Source organism: Coniosporium apollinis (genome assembly GCF_000281105.1).
Source record: "Coniosporium apollinis CBS 100218 chromosome Unknown supercont1.105, whole genome shotgun sequence".
In the NCBI taxonomy this organism is placed as follows: domain Eukaryota; kingdom Fungi; phylum Ascomycota; class Dothideomycetes; genus Coniosporium; species Coniosporium apollinis.
Window position 1 is genome coordinate 1 of NW_006913367.1, and position 21,013 is coordinate 21,013.

The 21,013-nt window shown below is 54.3% G+C and overlaps 8 protein-coding genes across 8 annotated transcripts; 4 read left to right on the forward strand and 4 right to left on the reverse strand.

Moving 5' to 3' along the window:
• Window positions 1-93: 93 nt before the first annotated feature.
• On the reverse strand, window positions 94-1,503 carry W97_09288 (uncharacterized protein; the record flags this gene model as incomplete). The annotated part of the gene is made up of 1 exon (XM_007787149.1): window positions 94-1,503. The coding sequence occupies one exon, from the start codon at window positions 1,501-1,503 to the stop codon at window positions 94-96; it is 1,410 nt and encodes a 469-aa protein (XP_007785339.1).
• A 403-nt stretch (window positions 1,504-1,906) lies between these two features.
• Window positions 1,907-2,182, forward strand: W97_09289 (uncharacterized protein; the record flags this gene model as incomplete). Its single annotated transcript, XM_007787150.1, has 1 exon — window positions 1,907-2,182. One exon carries the CDS (start codon window positions 1,907-1,909, stop codon window positions 2,180-2,182), a length of 276 nt encoding a protein of 91 aa, XP_007785340.1.
• A 474-nt stretch (window positions 2,183-2,656) lies between these two features.
• W97_09290 (uncharacterized protein) lies at window positions 2,657-3,282 on the forward strand (the record flags this gene model as incomplete). The annotated part of the gene is made up of 2 exons (XM_007787151.1): window positions 2,657-2,785; window positions 2,896-3,282. The coding sequence occupies 2 exons, from the start codon at window positions 2,657-2,659 to the stop codon at window positions 3,280-3,282; spliced, it is 516 nt and encodes a 171-aa protein (XP_007785341.1).
• A 614-nt stretch (window positions 3,283-3,896) lies between these two features.
• W97_09291 (uncharacterized protein) lies at window positions 3,897-4,403 on the reverse strand (the record flags this gene model as incomplete). Its single annotated transcript, XM_007787152.1, has 1 exon — window positions 3,897-4,403. The coding sequence occupies one exon, from the start codon at window positions 4,401-4,403 to the stop codon at window positions 3,897-3,899; it is 507 nt and encodes a 168-aa protein (XP_007785342.1).
• Window positions 4,404-5,084: 681 nt separating this feature from the next.
• Window positions 5,085-9,203, reverse strand: W97_09292 (uncharacterized protein; the record flags this gene model as incomplete). The annotated part of the gene is made up of 7 exons (XM_007787153.1): window positions 5,085-5,536; window positions 5,585-5,947; window positions 5,996-6,277; window positions 6,333-6,525; window positions 6,585-6,688; window positions 7,395-9,080; window positions 9,170-9,203. 7 exons carry the CDS (start codon window positions 9,201-9,203, stop codon window positions 5,085-5,087), a joined length of 3,114 nt encoding a protein of 1,037 aa, XP_007785343.1.
• A 1,924-nt stretch (window positions 9,204-11,127) lies between these two features.
• On the forward strand, window positions 11,128-12,738 carry W97_09293 (uncharacterized protein; the record flags this gene model as incomplete). Its single annotated transcript, XM_007787154.1, has 7 exons — window positions 11,128-11,265; window positions 11,384-11,610; window positions 11,688-11,827; window positions 11,895-11,989; window positions 12,063-12,139; window positions 12,190-12,226; window positions 12,286-12,738. The coding sequence occupies 7 exons, from the start codon at window positions 11,128-11,130 to the stop codon at window positions 12,736-12,738; spliced, it is 1,167 nt and encodes a 388-aa protein (XP_007785344.1).
• Window positions 12,739-13,490: 752 nt separating this feature from the next.
• Window positions 13,491-16,427, reverse strand: W97_09294 (uncharacterized protein; the record flags this gene model as incomplete). Its single annotated transcript, XM_007787155.1, has 8 exons — window positions 13,491-14,298; window positions 14,472-14,742; window positions 14,792-14,872; window positions 14,922-15,195; window positions 15,246-15,895; window positions 15,950-16,226; window positions 16,289-16,353; window positions 16,406-16,427. The coding sequence occupies 8 exons, from the start codon at window positions 16,425-16,427 to the stop codon at window positions 13,491-13,493; spliced, it is 2,448 nt and encodes an 815-aa protein (XP_007785345.1).
• Window positions 16,428-18,121: 1,694 nt separating this feature from the next.
• W97_09295 (uncharacterized protein) lies at window positions 18,122-20,630 on the forward strand (the record flags this gene model as incomplete). The annotated part of the gene is made up of 3 exons (XM_007787156.1): window positions 18,122-18,830; window positions 18,892-19,943; window positions 19,995-20,630. 3 exons carry the CDS (start codon window positions 18,122-18,124, stop codon window positions 20,628-20,630), a joined length of 2,397 nt encoding a protein of 798 aa, XP_007785346.1.
• Between the last annotated feature and the right edge of the window lie 383 nt (window positions 20,631-21,013).

Genomic DNA, 21,013 nt, shown 5'->3' on the forward strand with positions numbered 1-21,013 from the left:
TCCCGAGTGCATCAATCAATGTCGTCTAACTCATTCAGACTCGTGCAATCAGGGATGAGCATGGAATTCTACTCAGCCCCTCGCTCTCCCCCATCACCCCACCCGCCTCTGCACCTTCCCCTCCCAAGCCCTCTCCCTATGCCAATCCGGCACAAACGCCTTGACCTTAACCACTTCCTCCCTCCCCGCTCCCTCCCGTCCCTCCAGCGGCTCATCCACGACCCACTTGATCCCAAACTCCGTCCCGGGCACATGCGCCCCAGCTCCAGCAGACTCGGCTGTCAGGCGGATATCCGTCATCATCTCGAGCCTGCACATCGCCAATCCGACATTCCCTACAGAGGTGATGAACTTCCCCGCCGCGCGCCCTTTGCGGCCACCACCCAGCGCGTCGAAGTTCTTGATATCCGCGTCTTTCGGCGGCGTCGGCGTCGGGCCTGCCCAGTCAGCATCATACCGCAACCTCTCCGGCTCCGCGGAATCGGTCCTGTAGAGCTGGACGGGCAGAACGCGCTTCCGAACCACGCCCGTGTGTTTCGTGCGGATTGTCAGCTCCTGGCCGACGTAGCAGCCCTTGCGGAAGTCGATGCCGGACATCAGGTCCATGTTGTGTTCGAGGGGGAGGGCGCTGGTGGGCGGGATCTCGGAGGGGCCTTCTGGGATGCCGTGGAGGAGGCGGCGGAGGTGGTAGGATGGCGGGGTGGTTTGGGGGAGGTGCTGTAGGGGCGGTGGGAGTGGCGGGCTGGATGAGGTGGAGGAGGTGGTGGTGGATACGATGCGGTGGCCGAATTTTGGGGCGCGCGAGTCGGGGATGTGGATTAGGGATGTGCTGGTGTTGGTCAGGTTTGTGGATCCGGCAGAGTCGCTGCTGCTGCTCCTGTCGATGTGCCTCCTCCCCTCCTCTGTTCCCAAGTCCGAGTGCGAGGACGCGGATGGTGCGGTGTCGTCCCATGCTGCCCAAACACCCCACTCCCCCTCCCCAACCGCCTTAATATTAACCTTGCTCCTCAGCTTGTGTCTTTTCAGATGCTTCGTCACTTCCTCCAGCACACTCCCATCGACCTCAATGAAGCAGCCCCAGTCTAACCCGTCTCCTCCCTTTCCCCCTCCCTCTCCACTCAGCCACTCTCTGTACCCGCGCACAGAACTCGCGGGGTAGACGAAGCAATCGTACAGCACGCGGCCTTGCGCATTGAGAAACGCTGTATACCACCCCGTGGTCGCGAATGGCGAGACGTTGTTGGTCGTGAGCCCTTGCAGGAACTTGGCCGCGTCGCGGCCGGAGAGGGAGATGAGGCGGCGGTGGGGGAGGGCTGAGACGCCCGAAGGAGGGGGCGGCGGTGGGTTGCTGGAGTTTTGGAGAGTGGTGCTGCTGGAGAAGGGTTGGCGCTGTGGGGGCGTAGTTGTATGGGGGCGTCGCGGAGCTTGGGCCGGTGATAGGGACGCCTTGCGGAGGCAGCGGAGGCAGATGAAGGGGCTTTGCGGGCGTGGGCGAGCGAACATTGTCGGCGGTTAAGCGTGAAGATGTGGATTTGACTCTACGGTATCAGCGGAACGTCAATATCACGGATACCTACCTCGCTGGTGAGCTGATGCTCGTCGTCATAGTGCCTGAAAAGAAGCTGCGGGTCCGTGCTCTCCAATCCGTGCAGGGATGGGCAACCTTCATTTCGGCTCGCCCTTAAGCGGAAGAAGCCTTAGACCTCACGGCACTATTTTAAGTCTAGATAAAACATAAGTTATCTATAAATAGAGTATGGTAGGTAGTTAATACTTGTCCTTCGTCAAGGACAAGAGACACATTCATGATCCAGAGGTCATCGAGGCAACCTCCAAAGCCGCAGCGAAGTTGACTGAGCAGTTATTCCTGAACTGGGATGCCGGCGTTGAGCTTTACAACATCAACATGCCGCCATTACAGGCCGGTCAAGAAGTCCGAGCAGTGTATACTACTGTGCTTCGCCGCTACTGGAACACCGCTAGTATCTACGAGGAACTCGAAGAAGACGGCAAATCGACCAACGACGCCTCTGACCATGATCTAAAACCATTCAAGTGGGCACCGAAGAAACACGATGTGCAAAAGCTAATTGATGAGAGTCTACCTGGAACTGATGGCTGGGCGTTGAAGCAAGGATACATCAGGTTTGTCAACCATGAATATTCCATGCCAAATGGCTAACGTCAATTTGCAAAGCGTTACACCGTTGATAGCGGACTTCTTGCAGCCTGTTGGGCTTTCAGGAGAGATCAGGTCGTCTGTCCAGCCATGAAACAGTTTCAATAGCAGTCTCGCTGCGGCTGTCCGACAGCTTAAATCCATTGGTCTAGTGAATGGTGCGCTTACGTAGATGGGTAAGAGGATTGAAATCGATGTTGAGGATAGGAGAGTGCTGGATAGGTGTAGGCGGTAACCATGGTACTAGCGCTACTAGTGTCGTGCTGGATATTATAAAAAGGTAGGGACCCCCGTGGGTTCTTGCCGCCAAGCATAGCTCTTTCCACAACACAGCTCCTTCCTTGGGAAGAGTGCGAGGAACAATAAAAGTCTTCCAGAATGGCGCTGTCCCTCGATTTCTCCAATTTCCCAGCCAGCCCCAACTTTCGAAAGAGTTCTCCGTTCATACCACCACCGCCCCCATACCAAACCTCGGAGATGGCCTCTACCGCACGAGCAGACGAAGAAATAGCGGTACCAGCGGCGGCTGCGGCGGCGCAGGTCCCTAACAATCCGGCGGCAGAGGGCCCGAACAATCCGGCGGGGGCAGAGGCCCCAAACAATCATGTATGTTAGGTATCCCCTGTTATACCAACATAGTCTTAATATCTGGCCTGCTGGTCATATGTTTAACCTTTGTAATAATGAATATGAGTGCTAATTTCCGATATTGGCAGGGGTTGCCTGAGTGGACGACGGACAACGACTTCGCGCAGGCGCTATCGCTCGCGGGATATGCCATCCTGCTTTTTGGCACGATCGTCGGCATTGCCATGAAGTGGACAGCGCAGAGATTCCACTGCAATAGTTTCGGTGGCCTACTCGCGTGGGCTATACTCATCAACATCCTGTGTGTGCAGAGCACGGCGCTCTTAGGAAAGGGCATCAAGTCTTGGGGCGGCCGTCCGCGGAAATGGCCCATCATTCTAAACTTCTTGGGTCGGGCTGTGGGCGGGCCTCTAATTATTCTCCTCTTCGCACTTCTGTGCGGCATACAGCAGGCGCTCTGCAGCGTAGAGCTCGAGTGCCCGAATGGACTTGTACACCAGCCGCGAAGGTCATGACTCCAGCTTCAGCATCTAATCGCAAGACGCTAGTGACGCGGTGGGAAGGAGATGACGGGGGAGAGTTGTTTGTGGTTAGCAGCATCGTGCAAGGATGGTGACTGGAAGGGCACAGTAACGAAGAACAGTGGGCAGAAAGTATGAACATAGAGAGTATAAGATACGGCTCTCGGAGCAGGAAAATAGGAACATAAAAAGTCAAATGCCTTGGAATAACTATCTTCTGAACTGCTCCACTGTTTGTGCAATGAAATCAGTCTAGCGCGTCTCGCCGTTAGCTTGGGTAATAAGTGCGAGTGCTCTATAATAAGAAGCTTGCAGACGCTTGCAGACCACTAAGGTAGAGGATGAGCTGTCGAGAATAACATTTAGTCTAAAACTCTCTCCAAGTTGTCGCTTACTACCTCGAAGGATAGAAGCGACTAAGATGTATTTTTCTTTACGGGCTTTAGGCGTTACATGCGAGTATCTCGCTTCTAGAACGCACTAGCGAGGATTTGTGACACAACCGCCAGCTCGAATAGTAGAACTGAATGCGTGTAAGGAGGGATCAAGCCTCGCTGGCCGAACTCAGCTATCAATCCCCCCTCCCAGCAAGCCACAGTCCAGAAAACTCATAAGCTGCCCAGGAAGTCCCCTTTCCCGAGAGGCACGCCTTTGCTCCTCAGGATGTCATAAGCGGTCGTGGCATGGAAAAAGAAGTTCGGAATAGCGAAGGTCAGTAGGTAGCTCTGGCCCGTGAACTTGAATTCCCTGCCGGGGAACTTCATGACCACCTCCTTCTCCTCCGTTCCGTCAAACTTGCTCGGATCCACGTCCTTGAGCACGTCAATCGTCTTCGCGATCCGCGCCTGAAGCTCCGCAAACGTGCTCTCGTTGTCCTCCATGGGCACGGCTTCGGCGTCGGCCACGCGCACGAGACTGTTCTTGGAAGTGTTGCTGCAGCTCTGGATCTGGAAGGTTAACGGCAGCATGTCCGCCGCCAGACGCGCGGTCAGGAGGTCGGAGTGCGGGATGCCGTTATCGTCCGCATATTGCTCGGCCTTCTTGAGGATGCTCGTGAGGTTGGTGAGATTACTGATGAAGAGCGGGACGCTCAGGTCGTAGAGTGAGATTGGCATGGTGAGGCTGCAGGGGCGGCGGAACTTTAGAAGGTGTTGGTGCAGTGCTGCAAGTGAGATAAGATGGAGATATATGGATGCCCGTCGTCACTGTGTCAAGCGCCAAGAGAAAGTGGAAAGAGGTTGCGGGTCCGTGGGTAACCTTAATTCCAACTCCTTCCGTGACCAGCGGTAGAAGCCTCAGACCTCACGACACCATCTCAAGTCCAGATGAAACACGACTTACCTATAAGCAGAGTATGGTAGGTGACCTTTAGCGAACACGAGAGATCGTGTTGCGAGTATCGTATTAATTCCTTTCCATAAGCCCGAAATCGAAGTTCAATAAAAGATATCGTACAGTACAAGTCTCGATGATACCAAGGGCAGTAGAACGAAGAAAAAGAAGGGTGCTGCAATATAGACGCTTTGTTGACTTCCTTTTTTGACGCCAGAAGGCCGGTAATCAATATATTCTCTTTATTAAGCAAGTTATCTTCATCGTACCGTTCTTCTTACAGGCGCTTACTAGGATATCTAGCTACTTGAGGGAAGAACAGCCTATTCATCGTCCTCCGGGGGCTTGTTTCTCTTACTACACTCTTTCATTCCCAAGTAACATTCTTCCCTATCCTCTGCAATTACGTGCTCTTCCTCCTGCGAAACATTTGGCCCGCGGAGTGCCTTGAACTGCACTTTGACTCATACAGGGTCCCGATGGCGTTCGACGTACTCAACACCCTGTTTTTCCTGCTCCTCCCGCTTCGGCTCCGTCTCTCCATTGGGCATTCCTTTCTCGCCCAGCGCCCTCCGTCTCCCAATTTCGGTAAGACTCACGCCCTGCCTTCTCATCTCCTCAAACTCCTTGGCCTCCTGAGCCCGCTCCGCGCGCTCTTCCAGCGACATCTCGGGGCCGAGTAGTAGCAGGATTAGCATATAAACCCAAACTGTGCCCATGAAGATGCCGATGACCTTGCCGTAGTCGAAGCGCTTGGTCTCGTCTGCAGCCGGCGGCAGCGGATACCGCTCCCCGATGACGGCTTGGATGGTGGCTGAAGCGCTCGATGCGAGGTTACCCAGTTGGTATGTCAGGCCCACGGCGAGGGTTCTTAGCGCAGGGGGCGACAACTCGATGAGATGGATCGGGATCGGCCCTGGAGACAAGTTAGTAGCTGAACATCCACAAGACGGTGTAAACAGACCCCAGACGCCGCCGACAAAGAACTGCAAGAAGAAGGCGGGGGCGATCAGCGTGAGATTCCGGGGCAGAATGTAAGCGGGAACTAGCGCGGCACCGATGATACAGCCGATTATCATGGTCAGCCGGCGGCCGATGATGGAGCTGATGTACCCGATCGTCGTGCCTCCAATGAGCGCGCCGATCTGGCCAACGACAGTAATGATTGTGGTGTTGGTGGGTGACTCTCCGGCCTGCTCTTTCAGAAAAGTTGGATAGAAGTCCTGGGAACCGTGCGAGCACGAATTGAAGCCGGTCATGAGAAGGACCATGTAGACCAGCAAGACCCAGTTCTGCTTGACTGCGACCCAAGACTCGCTGCCAAAAGCTCGCATGCCCTGGCGCTTCATGGGCTGGTCGGATCGCTCTGATGCACGGTGGGCGGCAGCGTGCTTGGCCTCTCGCTCCGCTTTGATGACTAGAAAGTAGTTCGTTTCAGGAAGCCACCATCGGAAGGCGATGATGAGAACGGGTGGGGCGGCGCCGAACCAGAAAAGGCTCCGCCAGCCGTGGGTCGTGGTTGGCACGAGTGCACGGTAGAAGACGGCTGCAAGGAGATAGCCCACGGCGTACCCTTGTTCGAAAAGGCCGGAAAGAATGCCTCGGGCATCGTAAGGCAGGTCCTCCAAGGCGGTGGCGGCGGCTGGTCCAAAGAGACCTGAAAGGGATCAGCCTCTTCTACAACCGGAAAGGGCATCCTGAAGTCCTCTTACCGCCCATAGCGATACCGTACAGAGACCGAACCCCCAGGAACTGGGGCAGAGTGGTGCAGAACCCTGAGCCCAGCTCAAGAACGATGAACAAGAAAAGATTGATGATCATTGGCCATTTGCGTCCATACCGGTCTGACAGAACTCCGAAGATGAGTGCTCCGACGGACCTTAGCATCAATGTCACAGTCATCCCCTAGCGCACCCACTATTGTTAGCAAGGTCCGTCACAGAGCGAAGCGCAATGATCCTCACCCAGCTAACATCTGAATTCGACACCCCAAAGTCCTTGGCCAACTCCGTAACCGTGAGCGACACGGTAAAAAAGTCAAAGGCGTCCCATGTCCATCCGAGAAACCCTGCGGTAAACATCAACCATTGATGGCGGTCCAGTTGGCGGAGCACGCGGATTGGGTGGCCGGCGTGTTGATTCTACGTAGTAAAGGAGATCAGCTGTCGTTTCTTGGAAATCTCAAGGTGAAGCAGTTGGAGACTGGTTTACCCGAGGTGGTCTCAAGGTAGGAATGCGACTGAGCAGATAGCGTCCAATTTGGGACGGAGAGTAGAACCAACCCGCTGCCATATGGTTCCTCATATTGGATATACTTCAATCGAGCCGACCACCTTACACGCAGATCGGAACGCAAACAGGAGCAAGCACAACAGCTTCCAACGTCGTACTTATCTATTACAACCATCACACCAGCCCAGATGACCTCGGTTCTACTCTAGATACCCCTCTGCGCGGTCTCAACACCACGTCGTATCATGGTCGACGTTGCATTCGCACGAGGGCGATGCTCATAGCCAAGCCGGCAGACGGCTGAATGGCATTAGAGACAAGCTCTCTAGCAGACAGATCAGCGGCGGGAGTGGCGGGGAACCCTGCAGCGGTATCACGTTTGCCGTACGAGTAGCCAAGTTTTCGAAGCTCCAGGTAAGGTTGCAGCAGAGGTGGGACACTTGTGCTTCGTACTCCGTGAAATATATACAGAATATAAAGACCCCGACAAACGCCGATGACTAGGAACATCACTGCAGAATAGCTCTTTTCAAAAATCTAACCATCCGTGGCGTGTTTAGTTTTCCATTCATCGACCAGTCCTCTGTAATCATCCGGTCCATACGGCTCCCACATCTCTGCCACCGCGCCTTTCTTCCTATGCTTCTGCAGTCCTAGGTCTTCCAGCAACATGTCGATGTAAGGGATCGAGTCGAAGACAAAGTCAGGGAAGTTTGCCCCGTAGCCACAAGGATACCGCCACTTCCCGAACTGGGTCTGCAGGACAGTCTCCCAACGAGCATCGTCCGCAGACAAAGGCATCCGGTCAAGCTTTCCATCGAAGTAGGCGGATATCCAGATGGCCTGCGCCTGTGCGACGAGAGGGGTGCTGATTGTTGAAAGGCTACCTGCGAAGGCGATGCTGCGGTCAAAAATGGTGGCCGGAGGAGCCATGAACCGGTATAGTCGGTACGGCTGATTTGGCCTGTCTTTCACAGCGTCATCACGCGGTTGCGGCTTGTAAGATTGGTTGAAAGCCGGTTGGGCCTTGAGACGTGGGAATCGTGCCAGGATCTCGGAATCCGCTTTTTGGACCAGCTCGTCTATTTCAAAGGAGCGGTGGGGCAGACCAAGTTCCCGATCAAGGCCCGAGGGCAAGAAGTTGATGGGCGGACGGTGTTTCCACCCTGTGGAGCAGATCAGAGCATCCGTCTTGAGAGACTCGCCATTAGAGAGGTGAACAGTCCCATCAGAGAGACTTGTGATGTCGGCGATGTGGACTCGGATCTTGCCGCTTCGCACGTATTCGAAGAAGTCCGTCGGATAGTTCAAGATACTGAGGCCGCTACCAATCCAGAAGGCAGAATACCACGGTTTCAGCTTCGCTGTCTCGGGATGCTTGTCGAATCCATTTAAAGAGATGACGTCGCCGCCGAGTACCTTCCAGAACGAGTCTACCATGAAGCGTCCCGCTACTGTGCCATGGAGAAAGCCTCGAATGCCACCATAGCCATCTTCATTTCCCCAGATGCATGGGCTGAACCAGGTAAGAAATCGTGTATGGACCAACTTCTCGAGCCATTTCTTAAGAGGAGTAACGTAAGGCGGTGCCATCCAGACAGGACCGCGACCGGAGTCTCGAATAATCATGTCCACCTGGACGTCAGACGACGCGTATGCATAAGCGACGTCCCAGGCACTTTTGGCTCCACCAAGCACGCAAACACTGTCCGCACTCTTCAGCGTATCGGCATTATGCAGGAAATCCTTCGAGTGGAATAAAGGAGCGTTGAAGGAGTCGGCACCGGCGAGTGCTGGGATGAAAGGCTCTGAAGTCAGTCCCGTCGCAACGATGAGCTTCTGCGTCAACAATTGCGACTCGCTTGCAGCAGGCTTTTCTTCGGCGCTTGAGATGACTGTAAGCAGCCATCCTCCGCTCGCCTCGCTCTGAACCGATTTGACCGTCGTGTTGAAGCGTATACGTCGGTAGACATCGAATTTCTCGGCGAATTGAGTGAGGTACTGATGGAGGACTGCGCCTGGTATGTGCTCGCCGGGCTTGACATCGAGGTTCGATTCAGGAAAGTCTGAATATTCGTAGGTGCCTAGCAGGTTGTTTGATCTGAGGCCGGGATAGAGGCGGTGCTCTGCCCATACACCTCCGAGAGTAGTCGCTCCCTCAAGCACGATTACATTGGCCGTAAGGTGAAGCTCTACGTAGGTTTTTGCGGCGGCCAGCCCATACCACCCTGGTGGAATCGACGCGCACTGTCAGCCTGGTGGATCTGTTTCTGCTAATGAGGACCTGAAACTGGGCATAGTCGGAGAACAAACTCACCAGCGCCAATTACAACCACATCTACGGATTCCATGTTAACTACTCGAGCTCAATGACTTGCTGTGTTCCTGGTCGGAGGTTCAAACAAGGAAGGATCTCTCAACGTCTCATTCTGCAGCTGGGGGCTCTCCGCAGTTTGAACAGAAGACATCACCGCGCCGATCGAATACGGCACAGCATGCCGTCCATCTAACTCATTTTGGGGGCCGAAACGCACCGGCTGCCAACTGGCGCGTGTCAAGTACAGTTGGCGCATCTGAAGAGGCTTTAACGACACCCTAACCCTCGGCGTGAGCAAGGCCAACCCTGGAAGTGTGGAAACATCCCTCAACACGTGTGAAGCGGTCCGACCGACAGCCCAAGGGCAGAATAGACCATTTGAGCAGCGGTTGGCTTGAGGTCTGGCTTGAGTCTGACTTAACTTCTTAGGTAAGGTGGCTTGTGGATGGGGTAAGGTGCGTAGCTTGTCAAGGGCCGTCAGACACACCAAACTCAGCGGTTGGCTTACAGCGGGTTACCCTTTTCGCTAAGCCAGGCCTTTGGCTTGCTAAGTCATAGGTGTGTCTTGATAAAATACAGCTAAAGAAAGTAAAGCGCCGCTGGAGAACGGCAAAGCGCGCCCCACTCCAACCTTGGATCTGTCAAGCCAAGCCAGATCTCAAGCCAACCGCTGCTCAATGATCTAATGAGGAGTTCATGGTCATGCAGACCGAGAAAAGACCGACGACAGGGGAGTAGGGCCAATCTTGTCCTGTTACAGTACAGTGCGGCTTGTGATCGCGCTGCACGCGGGCCGAACCCAGTCAACGCTTGTTGGTTCGGGAGGTCGTTTTTTGCTGAAAACGGCTTAGGTTCAGGTTCGGCGCCTGTCCCTTGCATGTCAACCATGACAGCCATGACAGCCATTTCAGCCTGCCGCCAGCCTTCCCGCTCAGGGGCGTGAGGTTGGCTTTAATCTTAGCACACCAACCGTAGATCACTCAATGATCGCTTGGTGATCACCTTGAGTCTAAGTGGGGAAAGCACGCCCTGTGAGTGGGATACAGTGCAATATCTCCGAGCGGGATGTCAATGCCACTTCCGGTGCCCTCTCTACAAGAAGCCGAGGAGACCGCAAGATATCACACGCCAGGCGGTCCTCTATCCATGGTGCAGCTCGTGCGCATGTTCATCAAAAACTCGAATACCTCCTCACGAGCGGCATGGCCATACCGTGCCGTTGAGTCTGTAACAACCGTTAGCACTGCGGATCTCCATCTCAGGTAAAGCAATAACTAAACTATGTTAAGTAAAGGCACGAAGGAACCTTGGAAAATCTGGAACGGACCCGACACAGGGACAGCTCATCGGCTCACACGTGCCGTCCGCCTGCCGTGTGCCGTGGTGCCGAAGCGTCAAATCGGAAAGAAAATCCACCCTACCTCGAGGTAGACCAAGGCGGGATGGGGAGAATGCTCGAGCATTCACCCGTGCCTGACTACAGCCTCGGATGGAGTGGTGGCGCGGTTCAGATCATGCAAACATGATTCTCAGTCATTTTAGCAGAAGCAGTCCACTACTTTGTTGAGTCTAGCTTTTGGCATGGCTTTGCAACGGTCTTTCCGGTCCAGAGCTCCCGGAGAATAAAGATGGAGTCGAATGTCACCGTTTAAACAGAGCTGGCCTAGCGTCTCACAGCGTTTCGTGGGTCTTAGCCAACGAGCGATTCATTCATGAATGGCCGTTGAAGATCATGCTGCTTAGCCCTGTCATCGCGCTGCAAAGCGATCATGCTTGCTGTTACTCATCTTCACTGTGTCTCAATCGTATAAGGCAATCTACAAGCCCCCAATGAGCCATGATCCGCCTTTTACTCTAGCCACTACCAGTCGCTGTGGTTGACCGCCGTTCACATACTCTTCTGGCCACTACCATTTATTGTATTGCACTGTGTGACCGCCACTCCCTAGGTTTGCAACATGGACTCTTTTACCGTAGAAGCGTTCACGCTTCTGGGCACTGGCATCTTTATTATTGGATTGCGACTATTCGCGCGTATTACAGCTGTGGGTATCAAGAATCTTGCGTTGGATGATTACCTCATGTGCATAGCGGCGGTAAGTTTATTATCTCCCTCTACCACTCTCTTATCCCGCTAGGTAGCCTTCAGCGGCTGTACCTGCCAATCTTAGTACCATCGAGACCGCTGTGGTGTCTGACTTGCGAGTTGCTTAGGTTGTTTATGCCCTTGAGACGGCGACTGCGTATGCTGTCGGTGCCTGGTGGCGTGGTCTGGCGAATAATGGCATGACGGACGAGCAGCGCAAAGACCTAGATCCGAACTCGCACGAGTACTATCTAAGAGTCGGTGGTAGCAAGACGCAACTAGTTGGATGGAGCTTGTATACGCTCCTTTTATGGATGATAAAGCTATGCATGACTATCCTTTATTCACGATTAACGTGAGTCTCCAGCCCTCCACGATTGTCAAGCCGCTGGATCTGTGGAAGACGCTGCTAATAGTGCTCACTTTGCATAGGGCCGGCGTCAACAACATGGAAATTCGTGTTCGGATTGGATATGTCGTTGTCATATCAACCTACATCGCAACGGAAATGTCGATCTTGTTCGGCTGCAGACCGTTTCACAAGAACTGGCAAATCTCTCCAGACCCAGGAAGTATGCCTGCACCGATTCGAGTACCTCGTACCAGGGAAGAGAGCTGACGTCTGCGCTTGGTATTCAGATGTTTGCCAACCTGCTATCTCCAAGATCGATCTGTATGTCACTGTTGTCTTGAATGTACTCACCGACATGTACCTGTTATCAATTCCACTGCCGGTGAGTCAATAGAAGCGCAATTCTTCCAGCGTCAACGTCGGCAGGATGACTGTGGATACTGACTCGATGGTAGATGTTATGGAAGGCGAACATGTCGAAAGTGAAGAAATACTCCCTCATCCTTGTCTTTGGCGGCGCCGTATTCGTCATGTAAGTCTGATTTGTAAAGAGCGTTGAAGCATGCGCTAATCCTTTGCTAGGATGGCTGGAATTCTGCGCTGTGCTCTGATCCTGATGGTAGGCCACCCACTCACTCCACCAAACCCCTTCCTGTGTGCTAACGCTGCACGCCTTAGGACCCAATCAACGGCGCCCAACAAGCCGGAAGCTGGGCCTGCCGCGAAACTTTTGTCGCAGTCGTCATTGGAAATGCACCGCTCCTCGCCTCGCTGTTCCGGCGCGCAGGAGAACGCCTACAGAACAGCAGCCTTTTCTCGCGCCACAAGCTCAGTGAGACCGACGGCAGCTACGAGCTGGGATCACGCGAAAGATCGAAAAAGCCACGGAAACACTACTCCCTGCACGCACTGCCCTCGACATACCATACGCAGTCTGATAGTTCTGAACACATCGTGCCATCGGACCCCTTTCCGAAGGATCTGGGCATTCATGTTACGACCGAGGCCATGGTTGGGTTCGAGGGGAGAAACAACACCGATCCTCGAGACGAGAGGCCCATTAGCTCTGCTTACAGTAAACCGCCTGGGGGTTATTCTTATGATGCTAGTATTGTTAGCCACGCGCGTTAGTTCCATCAGTCAGCAAACTAGAAAAATATGTTCGTTTTGTCGGTATTGCATAGCCAGCATACTCAGCGATTGCAGTAGATATCCCTTTGACGAGTATCATGGCAAAGCGCCTTTATTGAGTATCGCAGTCGCAATGATTTTCTCCGCGTGGTTCTCCGTTGACTCAGTACGCTCACTGGCAACCTGTCCGGGCTCCCTGCCCCGTGCCGGGGGAGATTGTAGAGGTTGTTATCGTTCGAAGGCGGCATTTTTAACCGACATAAGCTCAACCACCATCTGCCTTTTAAGCGTTAAAGACACCTAGGTACAGGCTGCAATCGAGTGGCAAGAAGGTGAAAAAAGTAACCAAGTCGGATCGTGCCGAACGAGCGTGACTCCCGCACCCTCGCCTCGGTGACTCCAAACTACTCACAGTCCATGAAATTTAAATCACGCTTTACCGCTCTATCCCCACGACAACAGGAACCGATGGGATGACAGGGTCTAACATAGGTATCAATAGCTATACATGAGTGCTGTCGTACGTAGTATGTTTTCCACAGTGAACTACAGAAACTTGCTTCAAGCACAGCCTCGATGCTAACCAAATCCCCCTCTTTCCTGTTTGACCAGCCAGACGCATTATGCGCTCCCATAGCGCCAGGTGTCAGATCTTTCACGGATTGCCTCCGCCTTGTAGCTGAGGACAGACGACTAATATGAGTGTCTCTAGTTGATTCACACAGGAGCAGTTTTGCATATACAGCCCCAAATCACCCATTCCGCGCCCTTCCTCTCCTCTTCGCCCTCCCGCCCCCCTCCTCATGGAAAACATCCCTCACGACCCCGATCCCCTGCACCCTCTTCCCGCCCTCCTGCTCAACCCGTCCGCCCATCTTCCGAATCAGCTGCTCCCGCTGCCTCTGCACGTCCTCGTCCTCGTAGATCAGCGCTTGGCTGGGCAGCACTTCCGCCAGACTGCCCAGACCGCTAGTTCCCTCGGCGTTGACTTCAGTTACGCTGGAGAGGTTGGGACGTGCGTCGTTGAGCGAGCTCGTGCGCGAGAAGGTTGAGTGGGTGGTCGAGGGGTTGGACTGAAGGGACGGCGCACGGCCCAGTCGACTGCGTCGACGGCGCTGCAGATTGCTTTCGGGCGGAGCGATGGTGGGTTTGGATGCTTGCTTTTGCGCAAGCAGTTCGGCGATGGTGTTATTCAGAGAAACCGCGGGATCGACAACGGCGGGCACTGGTTCCTGTTCTGCGGTCGACTCCAGGCTGTCGGGCTTGGACTTGGCCGAGGAGGAGCGGTGGGATGGTAGAGACGGTCGGCGTGGTGAGTTGACTTCCGGAGCTAGGTCTTGTAAAGGTGGTGGCGTTGGCACAGGTTGGACTGGCACGTGAGAGCCAGCAAGGCTGTCTTTGAGTTCCTGGTCTGCGGGGTGCGATGGATCGAAGTGTCGGGCGTCGCGTGTACGTGCTCGTGTGTTCTCCGGCGGTTTTTCTCTGGATTGCGGAGTTATCCGCTCGAACTCGGGGTTCTTAGTGCGTGGAAGTTTTGTGTTGGCTTGAGCTGGGAGGTCTCTACATGTGGTATGTTAGCTTTCCACCCCTTGGTTTCCTCGAGTAGCGCTCTGAGTCAAGAATATGGCGGCAGGCTCCGTTGCAACGGTTTTCGTAGTTCATGATTGAGTTTAGACGGTTCGCGCTGCAGTCGCCTCCAATATAGAAATGCTATAGAATGGGGCAATCCCTACCTTACGGATTCCTCTTCGTGTTCCTCGTCGTCTGCTCCATCCACGAAAGGGCCTTGTTTTCGAAGACCAGCCTTGGCTTTTTGTGGCGCATTCAATAGGTAGTCATCAAAAGGCTGCATCTTGCCAGTCTGGATACTTGCCCACAGCCATCCCGCAGAGACTGCGGGAATATTGTGCTCAGAGGAATACTTCAGCTTCTCTTTGTTAGGGGTAGCGGAGTTGCAGACAAGTACTGACGTAGTCGGCTTCAGATACTCATCATACCTGCCACCTGAGTTAAGTCAGCCTGGTTTTCAAGCGGATGTGCCTGTATTCCTTACCCATTAACTTCACAACCTTAGAAATATGGAGCAAATCAACTCCTATAAAGGAGGTAGAGCACACGATGAGGTCCCTAAAGCCTACAAGAAATCAACACTCAATCCATTGGAACCGCTTCGACAGCCATACCCTCAATACCAAGCCGCTCGAACGGCTTGCACAGAATCTCGTCTACCGGATCAACCAACGCCTTCCGATGGAGACAGGCCTCCACCCACCACTCGGTCACTCTCGACAATTGAGTAGCTATTTCCGGTCGTGCAGGCCACTGGTCTCGTGGAAGATCATGGGGTATGACAAGAAAGCCTTGCGCCAACTCATCAGGCGAGTGCATATCAAGGTCTCTGAGGTCGAGTACAGCTTGGGCTTCATTGGCAATGAGGTGCGTTTGAAGTATAGACGTCTGCATTCTTGAGTGTTAGTTTTGTGACGGACATCGAGAGGAGCGCTTACCTGTTTGAAGTCGAAGCCAACGATGCAGACAACCCGCCCCCCGAAGATGCCCCGATTTCCTGAGTGGCCAATAGCTGGAGTATTTCCCGTTACTGACATCAATTTTCCTGTGTCTGCGTTCGGCCTCGGGTCTAACGGCTGAGTTGCAGTTCCTATCGCGGGCTGAGCTTTGGGCTTTGGATGAAGGCTGAGATCCCCGCCAGACGGCGCACCGTAGACAGGATCAGACTTGCTCGGCCCAAAGCTAGCCATGTCGGCCCAGATGCTTTGGCTCTGGCTTCCGAGCTTCGTACTCGCAGTGCGTCTGAGCTTTCGGCGGTTGCTATCCCCTACGGCTGCAGCGTGCTCAACATCTCTCGCTCTCTTGCCCAGTGCGACTGCTTCCTCCGGCTCTCGCTTCCATGCATCTTTGCCGCGTTGTTCGGGAGGGAGTACCGGGTCGTATAGCTCTTCCTCGAGAACCATACCGCGTTCGACGCTTTCTTGGAACCATTCTAGAGAGACGACGGTCACTTGCCACATTCGGGCATATTCGTATTTCTTGCCACTTGGGACCGCCGCGATGAGGTGGGTAACGGCCTTTGTCAGGTCGCCGTGGTATTCTGCGCCGTTGGCCACGACAGTCTTGGCGATATGATCCCTTTGCGCGACTGCGGTCCATCAGCTCCGTCTTCTCATCGAACCCATCCGATGCGCGAACTCACGGTCCTCGAAGCCCGTTACACATATCCTCAGCCCACTGAATGTAGGCACTCGATATTCATTCTCCAGCGCTTCGACGTCGGTGTCGCCTCCCTCCATCCACGAGTTCCGCACCGCTCCGATCCAAGCAGGCGTCACGACCTTGACGTCGGGGCGGTTCTTCGCTACGTACTTGTATTTGGGGGTATCGATATTGCCAATGATCAGGTGGGTAACATCGGACGTGAGATCGTACTTGTGGATGGCGCCCATCTGAGTTGCGACTTGTGCGAGGGCGCCCTGCGGGACGGCTCCAACGTCAGGACCGCGACATGGTACTTAGTTGCTGATGGTAAACTCACACGTTGCTCCGGCGCGATAGACGTGCAACACATGATGACACCCAGAAGCGGTGTCTGCCCATTGACTGCTCGAGCATCAGCAAGCCATTCGTATCACGCAACGAGGAAAAACAGTACTTTGACCATCATGTTGAGCCATTGCTGGGTGCTGATGCCGCCACCCCTCCTCCTCAGCATACAAATCGCAGTTGGAGGTTGACATGCGTTAATGCGCGTCGCGTGCTGGAGATCTGAGCGGTGAGCAATTCTGCCAGCGCTTAACCACGTGACCTGCACATCTCATCAAGCTCGAGGACGCATCTCTCCGCGGAGAGAGGCACGATCCCGTCCCCCAGCACAGCCTCCCTCTCAAACACGTCACATCGAACCATCAAACCAGATCCGTTCTTAGCGGGACACTATCGGTTGCGTATTTGCTCCGTGCGTTTTCTAACACACGATATGCAAACGATACTATCGTAGCAATAAATGTCGATTCGGCTAAACGGATCCTTGGGATCGGCTACCAATAGGTACCACAAGCACAACACGAAGCTAGAGCGAGTGGATTGCCGCTTCCTACACACGCTTTTTGTGATCTTGACACCCCAAACGTGCTCTCAGACGCAGATCCACAGCCCTTCTGGGCAGTTGCTGATCGCGCGGAGATGCGATGCTCCTCGGGGCTTTGCCGTTTCGAGATCGGACGTGACTGTCAGCCAAGACACAACCCCAAGATGCCATGAAGGCTACTTCCTGCTTGGACATCCTCGTGATGCCGCTGTCCAGCGCTGTCTCGGTTCTTGGCTTTAATCTACAGTGCCCAGGAGCAGCATTCGACGAGAGAGCCACCCGTGCTGAAAAAGCAACTCAGAGTTTCCGGATGAGCGGTCTCGAAGTCCGCGGCATTGCTGACGCATCTGAGCCATGGCGCAACTTTTACGGGCTCTGTTTGGCTTCTAAACAACAGTGCCGAGTCTGCGTGGTCCGAACAGAGCGGACCTAAGATCGAGGCAGCTAAGTTCCGCGGGCGCTGATAGATCTTTAGAGTGTAGATGCCGAGCAAGCCGGCGAGCTCGGTGTCCGTAAGCATGGAAATCGCGCATTCTGCTCCACCAGATGTGGGCTCAGGATGCTTCGGATAGCATGCTGATGTCATAGCCGACCTCTCACGCATCGTGACAGACTCTGTACGCTTGCGTATGGGAATTACGGCGACTTGGTGTGCGTATTAGATCTTGTTGACGCAGCCCTGAAGTCTCGCCTTCTTGGCCGGCGTTTCGGTGCCAATCCAATCCATGGACACCTCGCCGTGACCCCGAGACTTGCTGCGCAACCCCCAACCCCTACCTACCCTGATAGAAGACATCGATATTAGTTATTTGGATTTCTCACTGTCAGAACAACTCGACTGCGGTTGCGGCTCGATCTGTTCTTACGCAAGCAACCCTGTCAAACCTTACCTTACCTTAAGCATGGTAAATATTCCTGCCTTGCTCCGCCAACTTCCAACCCTCGGGCTCCCAATTCAGTACCAGTGGCATGCGCTGTCCTCCCTCCCGGTAACCCTCTTATAACACTTCAATTTCCGCGGCGGTCCTCTTGTGAGTCCGAGTTCCTTATAATCAAACGTTTGGCTGTTTGCTTGAGTTGTCGCCGCACCCAACACGCCCGCGTTGTCATCCGGCGGTTATGCGCTGCACTGTACTTTCCATGAAACCCAGCTTCCTTCAGACCGTGTTATCTCTCTAGAGCCTGCGAATTTCTGCACATGTCGGCGTCAGATTGCACAGGCGGTGTATCAAATGGTTGCTGCCACATATAGTCCAACTCTCACTCACAAGGTTGCCCCGCATGACAGAATACCAAATCCTCAATAGCCAGAGCGGCCGGCTTACATACCTTTCTGGAGACCGTCACGACTGCCCTCAAACCAACCCCGGCCTCTTCCAGCCACGCACACGCCGACCGAACATCATACGTATCTCCCACGTCGCCCCAGACTACCCGCGGCACGTTTCTCCCCTACGCAAAGGCCGCTCCGTTATAACCGCAAAGCTGGCGGGCCCCAGTGAGAGCGCGAAACGAATTCTTCGAGCCTTCATCGCCTCCCATACTTCTCTTGCGCCCGAGAAGCCGAGCACGCAATCGAGGCGGTCTTCTTCGTCAAGCGCGGGTGCGCCTAGGGAGGCAGGGGCAGACGCAATGAGGGCGGCTTCGCGTAGCTCAGTTGGAGGTCCTGTCAGTGGGATCATCCATCGACCGAGTCTCGTCGAGAGTGTTCGGGCTTCATCCGGCCAGTCTGTAGCTTCGCGCCCGCCCAACCGCATTCTTACCAATACCATCCCGGATGAGAAGCCCGTAGCATCGGGCGGTAACATTACTGTTAGCGTTGCATTGGCAGAGCCAATGCTCTATGTTCATGGCTTCGAGCAAGATGAGACTTCGGAGCGGAGTACCGCTATGCTGCGGGGTAGCCTGCATTTACGAGTGACGAAAAGCACGAAGATAAAAGCGGTTACCCTCAAGTTCCGGGGATTGGCGACGACCCTCTGGCCCGAAGGTAAGAGCGCTAATCGTCAACCTTATCCTTGTACGAAGATTGCTGACGAAGCTACAATCAGGTATCCCTCCGAGGAAGACCGAACACGAAGAGGTTGACACGATAATGAGCCACATTTGGCCATTCTTCAACGCGCAATTCCCCACCGCAGAGGCCGGTACTTGTGCCGATCATGTAGAGCTGTTTCCAGGAACCTCAACCTCGAGCACGGCAAGTAGTCTCAAGTCTCTTGACTCCTTTGGCCGCAATGGGTCGGCTAGCTCAGCATCAGGCCTCAGCAGCCGAGATCAAAAGAGGTTATCACTCCAAGTAGCGCAATCTCGAAGTTTCGGCAAGGGTGATTCGTCCACGAACGGACCGTCAGTAGCCCAGAAAGGTTACAGGACATTTGCTCCCGGCGACTACGTGTACAATTTCGAGCTTCCACTCGACAGCCATCTACCCGAAACCATTGACGTTGAGCTTGGATCGGTTCGATATGAGCTCGAAGCGACAGTCGAACGCGCCGGCGCCTTTCGAGGCAATCTCGTGGGCACGAAAGAAGTCCAGCTCATCCGAGCGCCTTCCGAAGGCTCATTGGAGCAGATTGAACCCATTGCCATTAGCCGAAACTGGGAGGATCAGCTGCACTACGACATTGTTATTTCAGGAAAATCATTTCCACTGGGTGCTCAGATTCCGATCGCCTTCAAGCTCACGCCGCTGGCGAAGGTACAATGTCACCGTGTCAAAGTCTTCATAACAGAAAGCATCGAATATTTCTGCAACAACAAGCGGGTCCATCGTATGGAGCCGACTCGAAAACTTCAGCTATTTGAGAAGCGCGCTGAAGGATCGTCAACGAGTACGTTTCCGGGGAGTACCGTAAGGATTACCTCTGGAGGCGGCATTCCGTTTGATCAGCGGGTAGCAGCAGCTAGAGGAGAGGAAGTAACACCGACTGACACTACGAATCTGCTTGGAAATCTTGAAGCGGATCCAAACGCGGGGCCTACAGAGATGGAGTTCAGCGTTCAGCTACCGAGTTGTCACCACATGCGAGACAAGGACAAGCTACAGAAGCTACACTTTGACACGACGTACCAGAATATCCAGGTTCATCACTGGATAAAAGTAAGTGCCCCCTTAGTGTAAAACCACTAGCATAAACTGACGAGATTGAAGATTGTGATGCGGCTATCAAAACCAGACGAGAATGACCCTACCAAGCGGCGACACTTTGAAATCTCTATCGACTCCCCATTTCACATCCTCTCGTGTCGAGCCACGCAAGCAAACACCGCCCTGCCCGCATACTCCGCTCCCGAGAACGCAAACGACTCAGCGCGCGTCCCTGAATGCGGCTGCCCTGGCGCACCTATGCGCCGCCACTCGCCAACCTCCTACGTACCGACACTTAATGCTCTCAACGGTTCCAGGGAGAGGTCTTCATCAATGGACGAAGTCCCCAGCCCCGGTCTTACGCGCCCCCAACAGGCTCATCTCGGGGGTCCGATAAACCAGAACCTCCAGCGGCCGATCCACATGCTCCGGGCGCCGTCTTTCAACCCTCCGGCTTTCGAGGACGATGAGCCGCCACCCCCGATGGTCACGCCGCCGCCGCAGTACGATAGTATTGCCAGTCCGACTTCGGGCCTTGCGGACTACTTCTCCCGGCTCTCGGATACGTACGACGACGACGATGACGGCTTGGTGAGAACGCCGGGGAGGGTAGAGATCCCGTTGACGCCTGGGGCTAGAGTCAATAGGAGTATGGATGAGCGGAGAACGTGGTTGCCGATTGGGCACTACGCGCGATGACCGGATCTGGGCGGCGAAGTTCGAGCGGGAACGAAGTTCACGAGGCGTCGAGATAGTATACACTAGTCTGGTACTCTGAATACATAGAAAGGGATGGGCAATCTTTGATGCAAGCGGGGGGATTTATTGATACATGTGTTGCACCTGGCATAGCGGCTGCGATAATGTTTCTGGGATTGCTTTTAGCGCTTCACAACAAGTGGCTTCGACGCTGCAACTGGGTCTCACGGAGGGAGGAGCGATGGGTGAGGGGCGTCTCTTGGTGGATGTGTGGATACATACAGCTGTTTGCACAAAGTCGCTTCTGTTCGTGTTTCATTCATCAATCTGATGAACATCTAGTCGTCAACGCAATAGCCGATATCTTCCGGCCGTGCATGGGG